General features: G+C 40.2%; 1 protein-coding gene across 5 annotated transcripts; it reads right to left on the bottom strand.

Annotated features, from left to right (window-relative positions):
* Positions 1-4,501: 4,501 nt before the first annotated feature.
* Positions 4,502-11,876, bottom strand: LOC121795489 (serine/threonine-protein kinase CTR1-like). 5 transcript variants are annotated; one of them, XR_006049478.1, is made up of 17 exons: positions 11,809-11,876; positions 11,203-11,727; positions 10,723-11,024; positions 10,501-10,645; positions 9,591-9,694; positions 8,939-9,147; positions 7,986-8,423; positions 7,562-7,602; positions 6,988-7,056; positions 6,813-6,913; positions 6,637-6,721; positions 6,447-6,545; positions 5,883-5,951; positions 5,663-5,794; positions 5,258-5,352; positions 4,740-4,903; positions 4,502-4,629 (listed from the first exon to the last, which is right to left on the bottom strand). XR_006049478.1 is itself a non-coding variant. In XM_042194032.1 (16 exons), exons 1-15 carry the CDS (start codon positions 11,647-11,649, stop codon positions 4,792-4,794), a joined length of 2,448 nt encoding a protein of 815 aa, XP_042049966.1. In that variant the 5' UTR covers positions 11,650-11,868; the 3' UTR covers positions 4,502-4,629; positions 4,745-4,791. The 5 variants fall into 5 exon arrangements, 2 of the variants coding, with proteins under 2 accessions (XP_042049966.1, XP_042049965.1); XR_006049477.1 differs by having other exon boundaries at positions 11,203-11,868; XM_042194032.1 differs by having other exon boundaries at positions 4,745-4,903; positions 11,203-11,868.
* Between the last annotated feature and the right edge of the window lie 222 nt (positions 11,877-12,098).

Raw genomic sequence — 12,098 nt, 5'->3', positions numbered from 1 at the left:
TTGATTAGGCGGGTATTGGTTATACTGGGCAGGAGGGACGTACTGATCTTGAGGATATTGATTCTGGTGCTGGGCTTGAAACTGATTTTGGTTCTGATGGTGTTGGGGTGCATGATTTGGCTGATTTTGGAAACTGTGGAAGTTTCTCTGGTGGGGTGGTACATAAACAGGATTCGGGTTTTGGCTTTGTGGGCTTTGATTTTGGGTTTGTTGGTTTCTTCCTGACCAGTTGGGCTGGTAGTCTGGGTTTGCTAGTCCACGGTTAGGGTTTTGGTTTGGATTGGGGTTATACTAGTTCTGTCCTTGGTTCTGATTTTGGCCCCCGTCTCCCCATCGAAAGTTTGGATGATCCCTCCATGGTGCATCCCGTTGTCTACCCTGAATCCAATGCCCACTGGAATTGAAGTACCCCGCAGCATTGACCTGTTCCATATTCAGGTAGTCACTAGGCTGTTCATAGTTCGGTCCTTGATTTCCCTGTTCTGCACCTTTGTAATTCCCAGCTGGGGGAGGTGGTGGGGTGCTTTTCTCGATCGCACTCAGAAGTGACTTCTTCAGCTCATCCATCTTCAAGGCCATTTTCTGCTCCAGTTTATTTTCCTGATCAGTAGACGAGACAACAGCAGCCCGCTCTCGGTTGTATCCTTCCCTTGAATGGTCATACTCTTTCTTTGCATTCAGTAGCTTCCTTAGGACTCTCTTCGCTTCGCTGACCCGTAATTGTGTGAAGCTTCCTCCTGACGATGAATTTGCTAGATCCTTGGTTACCGCGTTCATACCTTCGTAGAAAGTATGATGCACTTCAATGTCCGCCATGCGATGGTTGGGACATGATTCCAAAAGACCCATGTATCTTGCCCAATAATCGCTCAAGGGATCATACCCTTGCTTCACATTAGTTATTTCCCTTTTCAGCGCGCTTATCTTTGATGACGGGAAAAACTCGCCTAGGAATGCTGATTTGAAATCGGCCCAAGTCTCAATGGAGTTGGGGGGCAGGCGCATGAACCAGGTGTTGGCTTCCCCCTTGAGCACAAATGGCAAGGCCTTCAACCTATAATCATCCTCATTCGCTCCTGCTGGTCTCCTCTGCGCCCTACAAATTTTACAAAACTCATGCGGAAACTCATACGGCCCTTCATAGCTCTTCCCACAGTATGTAGGCAGAATCGCGATCACATGAGGCTTCACATCGCAGGCGGTTTGCCCTGGAGTGACGACTATGGCTTGCGATGGTTCTCCCTCGGTATGCGCGTTAAGGGTACCGATCTCTGGATCCTCATCTCCGTTGGCGGCCATCTGAACTGGAATGCCTTCCAACAGTGGTATCTCCTCTGGTATTGGTCCTTCTATGTTGTATTGCTCTTCGTCGCTACTCGAACCTAAGTCAGATAAAGCCGTCGACAACCCGGATCGAGTGGTTACGAGTATCGATCCTCGCTGAAGTATCTTCGGCCTCCACTGGTCAGGAGCCGAACTGCTTCTCATAAACTGAAAAGAAAAGAAAAAAAGAAAGGTTATGCACAATATATACACCGAAGTATCACTCACAGTAATTGCAAATAACGCTATCCATCCCCGGCAACGGCGCCATTTGAAAGGACCTAGGTGCGTAGGTGTCGTTCAAGCAAGGATATATCCTACTGATCAGGATAGAGATCCTAACTAACCTAGACCTTGGTTTCAAAGATTCCTCAACCCACTTCTACTGATCAGTATAGTGGTGGTAAGGGTCGAATCCCACAGAGATGGTGCGTTCTTAAACTACCGCGGTGACAATTGGAAGATTTGGTTAGCTACCACGCTTGGGTTGAGTTTCTACCTAGGCTGGAACTTAAAGGAGGTGTTCTACTGGTCAGACGGTAAGGAAAACATTTGGAATGTAACTGTGTACGTGGAATGGGGAGACAATTTTGTAACAGAAAATATTTGGAAGGTACGTGTTTCTATTTTGGGCTAAACAGAATATTCAGAGTGTAGTGGAAGTTTGATGACTAGGCTGACAGGGCTTAACTAAAAGTGAAGGACAAAAGCAAAAGCATCTCGAAAAGTAAGTGGTCCCCTCCAATTGAAATAGACATCATCTTCTTCAACAAACACTTCCAAAATTCAGATAACAATTCCAGATTCAAACACGGAAAACTCAGATTAACAACTCACAAACACAGATCCAAAACTAAGAAATCAAATCTGAAATCAAACACTGAAACTGGACTTCTGCATACTGGTCAACATGAAAGAACGATTCAGAAATTAAAACTAAGCTTTGCATGCAACGATCTACTTTCCGATCAAACAGTACTTGTTTATCTATCCTAAAGAAATTTGTTACGTAAACGGAATTGAGAGATTCAGCACTTTAAACACCGAGAAACTTTAGATCTAAGCTAACTAGGCAAGGGAATAAAGAAACACCACAATAAACGAAACGGAAATCAACTTCATAGCATAAACACGTTCGGATCTTCAACAAAGTGCTTCAAAAGCAGAAAATATCCAAAGGCAAACAAGATCCAACGTAAGGAAAGCGAGAAATTTAAAACTACGAAAGCAATGTAAAAGTGTTTTGCCACTCCGGGCGATGAGACTCTAAACTACGATCTTGCTGGCTGGAATGGACGATGACTGGAATTCTGGGAACATCTGAACGTCAAGTGATCATGGCTACGGCGAGGCAAGAAGCGGGACACGTCTGAAAGACTGAAACTACCGAGAAAACTTTCTACCTAAAGATGGTGGTGAATGAGTGAATGTGTCTCTATCTCTCTCTCCAATTTGGCTTCCTTTTATAGGGAGGCTACCCTTGATTTTAGGGTAAATCCTCGTTGCAATTTGACTTCTTTGCCCTTAATTGTGGGTAATCCGTCCCAGCTATCCGTCTTCTCCATCTCAAGCCGTTTTAGCACGAATACTGATCAGTATGAGATCATGCTGGCGCCTCCTTCACCTGAACATTCCGAAACTTCCCTACTGGCTAGAATGCTTAACCTGCACACTTTAAACAACGGTTTTGCAAATATAATCAATTAAGCACATCATACTGACCCGTAACCAAGGCCTAGAATACGACTTATCAATCATTCATATTCCATTTTCTTCTGTGCCATCACTCAAAAAAAAAAAAAAAAAAAAAAAAAATTCAATTGGCGTTCACAACATTCAAATCCCGGGCTCGCCGCCTGCGTCTCCGAAACCGATGGAAGCGCTGCACGAGACGCCGATTCCTCCGTTTCTGTCGAAGACGTATGATCCATCGCTGGATAGAATAATATCGTGGGGAGACAAAGGCAAGAGCTTTGTGGTGTGGTGTGGTGTTCGCGAGGCTGATTTTGCCAAGGAATTTCTCCAGCTTCGTTCGTCAGCTTCATACTTATGTGGGTACTATCTTTTTTTTAGTTTTGAGAATGTTTTGCTGTTTTTTTTTTCTTTTTTTGTGAGGATTCATGATTGTATGTTCGCTTTAGCAAAATTGTAATAGTAAATGGGCTAGGTTGCTCTGTAATTTGTAAAGTTTTTGTATCGGGTTGTAAAATACTGCATTCTTCTCCGAGTTTGGATTCAAAATTTTTTTGGCGATGGAGTGCTAAATCGTTGCATAGGACCCAGGAAACAGTGGCAGGTAGGATTTCTAATCTAATGAACTCGACATTTTTTTGTGTATGTGTTGAGCATGCTTGTTTGTATTTGAGTTGTGCATGATGAAATGAGTTTGTTTTTTGATCTGTGTAGTGAGAGATATAAATAATAATAAAAATGTGCAGGGATTTCGAAAAATAGACTCGGATAAATGGGAGTTTAGGAATGGAGGATTTGTACAAGGGCAGAGGCATCAACAGAAGACGATACAGAGACGGAAATCACATCACCGGCTCGAGGGGCCATCTACCGCATGGCAAGCTGAGATTAGAGAGTTGAGGAGAGAGAGACGGCTAATGATAGAGGAGGTGATGGGATTGCAGAACGAGCAGCGCCTTACGGTTCAGCATATGCAAGTGGTGAAGGAGAAGCTCGAGGCAGCAGAGACGAGACACAAGCAGATGATCTCTTTCCTCGCGAGATTGATCAACTCGAGCATTCCTTCATCCTCTAGAACAATGAGAAAGTTTGTGAAACATCAGACCGAGCTCTGTGTTTTGTTGTGAAACCCAGCTCTGATCAACCATCACTGCACCAGATCGGGGAAGATGAACTCATCCATGCCCCGAAGAAGGATGACTCGGTTGGTGCCATCAACCCCCCAGCCGACAAGCATTTTACCTCTTCTCCGCAGAATGTAGTGATGGAGAATGGTGTTCCTGGATTCTCGATAGCAGGAGACGCGTGGAGCATGGGTCTGGAAGCTGGTGATCCGTGGGGTTAGGTTAGCAATTACTACGACGCACCGGATTTAGGGGCTGAGAGTGGGCTTTTAGATGTTTCGGAAATAGGGTCAATGCAGCTTGAAGGATGTTCAGACATCAAGGAATGGTTGGATGAAGAATCTCCTATTAACAATAGACCCTAAACCAACATATGTTTTATTATACATTTTGTTGTCTTAACTTAATATTCAATACATACATTTGCCAATTGGCATTGACAATTACACAGCCAAAAAAAGAAACCAAAATTATATATTTACATTGGGTCCTGCAAAAGAAACCAAAATTATAAAGAAAACTTGAATGATTAACTATTTTTGGTTAAGATGAAAACCCTCAAATGCTAGGCAAATAAGAGGAGGTTGTAGACAGACAAACCTTACATTATATGAATCTGAAATCGAACCAAGTTTCCTCGATTCATGCAATTTCACATCAGCAAAGGCATTTCAGCAGAACCTGGCTGAGTTAGTGCTGAGTTCTTAATGAATGGTCTCAATGATTCCATGATACTGGAAAAGGAGGGTCTTTTCCAGGATTCCCTGCATATTTAGAGATCAAAGTGAGTAAAGATTACTATGTTCCAACTCTAGGATTCAACACTAAAAAGTGATTTGTCAAGAAACACTCTTGTGCTAAAATTGAAGCCAATAAAATGTGCATTCAAGTAAAAGTAGTGAAAATGCCTTTGAACAAACAAGACTGACTGACAGAGTGGAATATAATTCGCATTGAATGGAGCATATCTGACCAAATTCATTTGACTTATTTGGATATAACATCGGAACATTGGAATAATCTCAGATTTGCATGTAACGCCGAATCCATGTGCCATTATATAAACCAGAAACATTCCCAAATCACAACTAATATACTTCAACTGGATAAAAACTCACTTGGCCCAGCAAGCCTCGATAATGGCTGCTACTTCAGGATTCACATCTCGGGGAATTTCAAGCCTTTTTCCTTTAAAACCAACAGCTGCCACAACCTACAGTTATTAAAATACAAAAACATCATCCATGCTCAAATAACCCTGCACAGTAATCCAATAAACCATATAATATGACAGTTGCATTGGGTGTTAGTAAAACAAGTTTGTACACAAGCAATCCCAAAAAGGAAAAATTCACCAGGAGAACAATTTAGGTATCAGTATCGGAAATTTGCGTGATGTACAACTTAGGAATAAGAAGTCTGGGGCGACCAACGAAACAGAAAGTAAAACTATTTTTAAAGATTGGTTATACAGTGTGTATCATATGATGCTTTATCCCTGAATGCAAAGCAAACTGACCAACCTGTGCAGGCTTCAGGTTACCCCAAGGTTGCTGCAATGTTGCCAGCTCCCACAAAATAACACCAAAACTGTATACATCTGATTTTTCATTCGATGGTTCATCACGGAGCACTTCAGGTGCCATCCACTCAGGCTATATGTGAAATGAATGAAGTTTTTTACAATGAGAGGAAAATGCAGACAAAGGTATCCGAAAATTATATATGAGCAACTAAACTTACAGTTCCAGCAGCAGACTTGGATGAAAGAAATGTGTTTGCTTTTAAACGGGAAAGACCAAAATCACAGACCTGATTGAGACAATCCACTATTAAGGAACTAAAAAGAGAGAATATAAAAAATAAAGGTCATCTAATGTAGTCAGTTAAATATGAACAAGGTCATATACAATTCAAATGAAAAACTTATCAATATAAAATGAAGTTATGATCACAGGAATGCAACAGCTATTGAGAGGAGCAAAAATACTTTCACGTTCGGTTTCATTCATGCAAAGAGGCTTGGTATAGTTAATGATGGATTGTCAGAATACGGCTATTCATTTGTCATTGTTACAGAGAAATATACTCAGACAGCTGAATATTAGGATCTGCTACAGAAACGATCTATGTACACCATGATATGCATTATGCAGTGGAAATCAAATACTACTTATTTTCCCAAAAAAAAAAAAGAAATTCCAGCTTACTTGTCAGGGTAGTGTACAGTCAAGATTAGAATAGCTTCATAAAATGAATGTCTACCTAAAGACAAGGTGCATATACATGCTGAAGATCTCCTCTTACCTTCACAGTATACTTTTTATCAACTAAAAGATTAGGAGATTTTAGGTCTCGATGAACAACCGGAGGATTGCGTTTGTGAAGATAGTTCATCCCTTTTGCCTGTACAGGAGGGTAATTGAAGAAATCAGAATGTTAAGAATAATTCATGATTGGCCCCGAAAATAGCTTGGCATGGGACTTTGGTTAATACCACATCATAAGCCATGCTCAGACGGCGTTTCTCATCTAGTACCTCTCTTGCACCAGGTTTATGCAAAAGTCTGTAAAGACTACCTCTGAAAGAAAAAGGTTAAATACAAAGTTATAATTTGTAGGGTAACTACGATAGTAGTATATTAAGGGGCATTTGAAATTGACAAAAAATACCTTGACAAATATTCTGTAACTATAGACAAGTTAGGTGGTTCTGTTACCGCACCCATAAAAAGCACAATATTTGGATGCCTCAGTCGTTTCATAATTGCCACCTAACAGAAGCAACAAGACATCTAAAATAAAAATGTAGTATAAGCCAAAGGATGATCGCATAGGACAAACTTACCTCTCGTATAAACTCTTTGAATCGCTCTGCATGAAAGTCTTGTTCCATGAGAATTTTCACAGCAACATCCTGGAAAGGCACCCACTCTTGTAAAATCAAGGCAAAAGTACAATATAAGGTGATACAAAATATTCATATTTCAACAATGTGGTAGTAGAGGCTTCTGAAAATTCCTGATATTAAAAAGTCTATAACATCCAGTCTTCAGTATCTACTGCTCAAGAGAACTGTCTCTAGATGCTTTTATTCCTTAAGGCAGCCTTCTTGGGCCAGATCAAGACACCTCAGTCGCAAAGAAGTGTCGAGTCCTTAGACATGCATTTCAGTTAACTTGTCTTGAGAGTCAATATTTCTCCTCATGTTAATGAAAAGTGACGAAGCCCTTCAATTTATGGTCTTGGCTACTTCCCATCTATAGATTGTTATGAAACCATTTGAAAACCCTAGGCTTCCCAGAAAATAGCCCGATCGGAAAGATAATGGATGTCTAATTGAGGTGACAATGGCTCATTCAAGGTCAAGCTGACCAGATACCTGTAACATATCAGAAAAAATAAAAAGATAGGTCACTTACACATCCATTCCACTCAGCACGATGAACTGTTCCGAATGAACCTGTAAGAGATCAGATATACATATTGTCATGCACATAATATAGAAGATCTAAGTACTAGTTTCTCAAAAACACGACTGTTAAAAAATAGTACTCCCTCCGTCCCCTAATAGGAGTCATTGTTTGACCGGGCACGAGTTTTAAGAAATGTAAAGAAGAGTTGGTTGAAAAAGTTAGTGGAATGTGGACTCACTTTTTTATATTGATTTTATAATAAAATGTGAGTGGAGTGAGTTAGTGGAATGTGGGACCTACTACCATTTATGGTAAAAATGAAGAGTGACTCTTAATGGGGGACGGCCCAAAAAGGAAATTAGCGACTCTTATTCGGGGACGGAGGGAGTATATCCTAACCAATTTTTTAAGAACGACCAAAAAACTATACCTGCCCCAATTATCTCCTTTACAACAAGATCACTCCATGGAATGTTTAGATCATCCACATAGAAGGTATATTCCCTTGATTTAGATGGGAATAATTGACCTCCTTCACCAAACCTTGAATTTTTGCTTGTTTCTATTCTTGGATTCAAGAAGGGAAGAACTTGAGCATTTCCATGCCCTGATTGGGGAAGAAGCTTCTCAGGGATCGATTCTGAGAATGTATTTGAGGAGCTCATAACTTCCTGAAAGTCGGATGGTCTGGAAAGCAATTGGCCTTGACCGTGAACCTTGATCCAAGAATTTGTGGCATATTGTGGTGTGATAGAAATCTCCTCATGAGAGGTTGAGCTCGGTGGGCAGCTGCTCCTATCCATGTAGTTCCCCTCTGATTGTTTATGATGCATGGAGTTGTCAGTACCTCCCTTATTAACAGTTCCAGCTATCACCAAAAAAAAACATTTTTTTGCTTAGAAGTTTCAAGTCAATGAAACAAAAAAAGCAAGATCATTTATGCTACAGATAAACAATTATCAATTACTGAAAATGAGTGTCTCCACAAAGTAGAGGTTTTGAACCAAAGAAAGGTACCGAAAGAGCAAGGTTGCATGAATTAGTTCAACATCATGTTTGGAGAAAAGATGAGTGTTGAGAAAAACCTGAGGAATCAGGAAATAGCATAAAGTGAATGAATCTAGGAGGTCATATTTGTTTCCTAATTAATCCAAAAACCACAACTGGATCCATTCTGGATATGACCATATAGTACTTACCATTTTAATGAATCACATAAGAAAGTAATTTGGTTCTGCAATGATATTTGAGTATGACAAGGATCTGAAATATGGTCCTGCTCTCATATGACTCTACCGACCCATTTACAACCAAATAGTCAAAGGCTTCCAGATATGCAACAACTGAACAAAGAGAAATATCAATTCTAAGATATTGGAGTACCTGCTAAAAACTCACAGAATTCAGAATTAAGAAACTGAATATCCGAGAAGAACTGTTTGGCCAGCAGCCTAAAATCAGTTGGAGATTCCACCTGCCTATATTGTGGAAAGCGTAAAGGTGATGTAATTGAGATAGTAGAAGGACCGTTCAGTAAGGAATCAGGCTCATATAAGCACCCTGGTTTCTCAACTAAATCGACAAGATACTCCCTGTGCATCAGAACAAAAATTGATGGTTAGAACAGAGTCACAGACATATATCAAATGTTAAGAAGAATAGTATTAGCCATATTTTCCATTGTCCCTGTAAATTAAGAACAATGTAATGTCAAGAGGACTATAAACAGCTCCTATCAAACTCAAACAACTATCAGCTTACAAAATCATGTTATGTTAAATATTATCTTCCTCCATCCTAGTATACAAAATAAAAGGATAAAACCCTTCATATTAGGATATTATGTACTACTACTACTACTACTCCTTTTTTCCTAATCATCGATTGACAGTGTTTACAATTGATTCAGATGCAATGAACAATAATAAATATCTTAATCCAGATTTTACACATGTTGAATAATGGAATTAGTCATAACTTATAATCATTCTACATCGAACAATGTGAGAGTGATGGCAACCTCATATATATATACCTGTCAAGCCCAAAGCGAACAATGCACGACGAAGCATTTTCTCTAGTACAATATTTACACCCCCTTGCAATTCGACATGGTAACCCAATACCATCAGCTAAAACCTGCCAAACAGAAACATCAAACTTTTTTGAAAGGGCACCTTTAAGCAAAAGAGAACGTGCCACGACAGAGTTCATTCAGAAGACTGCTTATAGCTTAAGTTGAAAGTGCACCACACAGAAACAGATTAAATTCAAAGGTATGGTGTCCGAAAAAGATGTTTCTCTTCTCATTTTCTTTATTTTACAAGGAAAGACGAGTTGTTTTCTAACATGCAAAACCTTGAATAGGGAAAGAAGCTACAGCTGTTTCATGATAGAGGATTCCCTACTATAAGCAATATAAAAAGAATATTTTCAGCTTTCATTGTTCCTCTGTTTTTTTGGTATGCGGCATCTATTACCCCAGCCCTTGAACAAATCAGTATACTCCTGAAATTATGGCCACTGGAATCATTTAGGCATGCAGCGAACCATTTGATTGGGACAAGCTTGGGTTGAGGATTACAAAATTTTTTAATATTCCTGAAAAACGGGGAAACTGGATTAGATTCAACTGAAGTTTAATGTTTTTTTTCAGGGCTGAAGAATGAGGATTACAAAAAGGTGTATGAATGATTTTAATGCCTCACCAATGGCTGGCTATCAAATGTGGGTGTGGGTTTGCTAGGATTTTCTATCCCCCTACCTTTCAAAGATAGGGCAGCCCTACTGTGACCCAGAGAGAGAGAGATCAAACTGTATATTGTAGCAAGCCAGAACTATTCGGATTTGTTGTATGCAATCTCTATAATGGATTACAACTTCATTACAGTGTGTATGAATGCAACCTACCAAATAATCTCAAATAAAAAGGTATAAACACATACTTTGAATAGCAGTGTGCGATGTCGGCAAAGTCCAATAGACAGACTGCCAACAGGGAGAACTACTGAACCCATGCAATCTTTTAACTCATCAATGCACTCTTTCCAAGGGGTGACCAAATTATCTTCCCCGTTAGACGCTGCATCCCTACAGAAGGCAAGAGAATAACATTAGTATTAGACAAGAGGTCATTCAAATGCAGAAAAATGAACTTATAAGCTCACCCCATATGATTACAAACTAGCTTTGCTAGCTGTTCAACAACTTCCTTTGTGGTGATGCAACTAGATGACAAGCCATTAGTTCGATTCTGCAGTTCTTTCAAGCTAGGATCACCTCGTCGATCTACTGAAATCACTTCAACTGAAGAAACACAGGCAGGATCAACGGTCCTTAATGATTCAAGGGAAGGAATACGGCCACTTTCCTGATGATCAGAGCACACAGTCCAAACATATGGATTCATCCCATGAATCATGTAAAATCCATCAGGTACTCGATCGAAGTATGACAAGCAACCATTTATCTGATACAAACCAATGAATAAATTAAAAAGATGGAGAACTTTCAAATGAAAAATTGACAAAAGATAGGAAAACTATACATTAATTAATACTACAACTTAATACTAATCCTCAACGGTCCTAAATTAGCATCAGTCGAGTAATAGGAAAACAAATTTAAAAAATTGAGTAGTTTTGTACCCAATATCGATGAGAAATCTCGGAAGAAGCAATGGAGACGGCTTCGTCAGGCACAGTACGCAAAAAATTAGGATCATCAGCACATGTAGCCTCCGACGAGAGACGAAGAGCCAAAGCGAACTGCAACTGGTAGCTCTCCTCCGTCTGCTGAGCCCAGGTTTTCGAAGAGCCTAAAGCCCTGAATTCGCCAACTCCATCACTCAAATTACTACTGATACCGACGTCATCGGGGATGGAGAGCGAATAATCCCCCGATAACGAGCTCTCACCGAAGCTGCTCCCACACGACTGCTTCTGCGGCGGCGCTGAAATCATTCTCTGATCAATCGCGTCCCAACCAAAGGCTGCTGTGGATAGTGGCTGTGGATACAACGGTTCGTCGGGATTTTGGCTTAATAGAGAGTAATTAGATCGCCGTGCTGGCATTTCCATCGAATTGCACTTCATAAAATCCGATACACGGCCATTGCCGCCGGAATACTTGAATTCCCTCTACTTAGTCAGTGTTTTTGATACAGTAATATTCTACATTCCATTAGAGAGTATTTCAATAATGTGGTGATGAATTTCAGAATAAGAAACAGATTTGGATAAATAGATTCATACTTTGCAGGTTGCCGTTCCATCATCGAATTATTGTAGAATTTGGAAGTGGTTTGAAAGGAGCAGAAACCATGGGCGTTTTTCTGGTTTTAGTTTCAGGGTTTTAAGGGCATCAATAACCCCGTCCCCATTTCCGGCCCCAAGTCCCCTTCACGTCATCATTCCTCTACAGTTGCGGCCCAGGCCCCAACTGCTATAACCCTGCAGGCCGTAACTAATAAATGACACTATTCACAACTCCAACCTATTTTGAACGTAAAATAAAAAACGCCGGAAATTTATAACACGGAAAA

Source organism: Salvia splendens, chromosome 3 (genome assembly GCF_004379255.2).
Source record: "Salvia splendens isolate huo1 chromosome 3, SspV2, whole genome shotgun sequence".
NCBI classification, from domain to species: Eukaryota; Viridiplantae; Streptophyta; class Magnoliopsida; order Lamiales; family Lamiaceae; genus Salvia; species Salvia splendens.
The sequence above is the reverse complement of the archived record's forward strand: the minus strand, read 5'-3'. Positions and strand labels throughout refer to the sequence as shown.

Excerpts from the sequence above, each read along its gene's own strand:
- LOC121795489 (XM_042194032.1), bottom strand. The coding sequence starts at position 11,649 with ATGAAGTGCAATTCGATGGAAATGCCAGCACGGCGATCTAATTACTCT. Across the intron at positions 6,914-6,987 it reads TCAAAGAGTTTATACGAGAG|GTGGCAATTATGAAACGACT; the intron begins GTAAGTTTGTCC and ends TGCTTCTGTTAG. Across the intron at positions 6,722-6,812 it reads GTTACAGAATATTTGTCAAG|AGGTAGTCTTTACAGACTTT; the intron begins GTATTTTTTGTC and ends TTTTTCTTTCAG.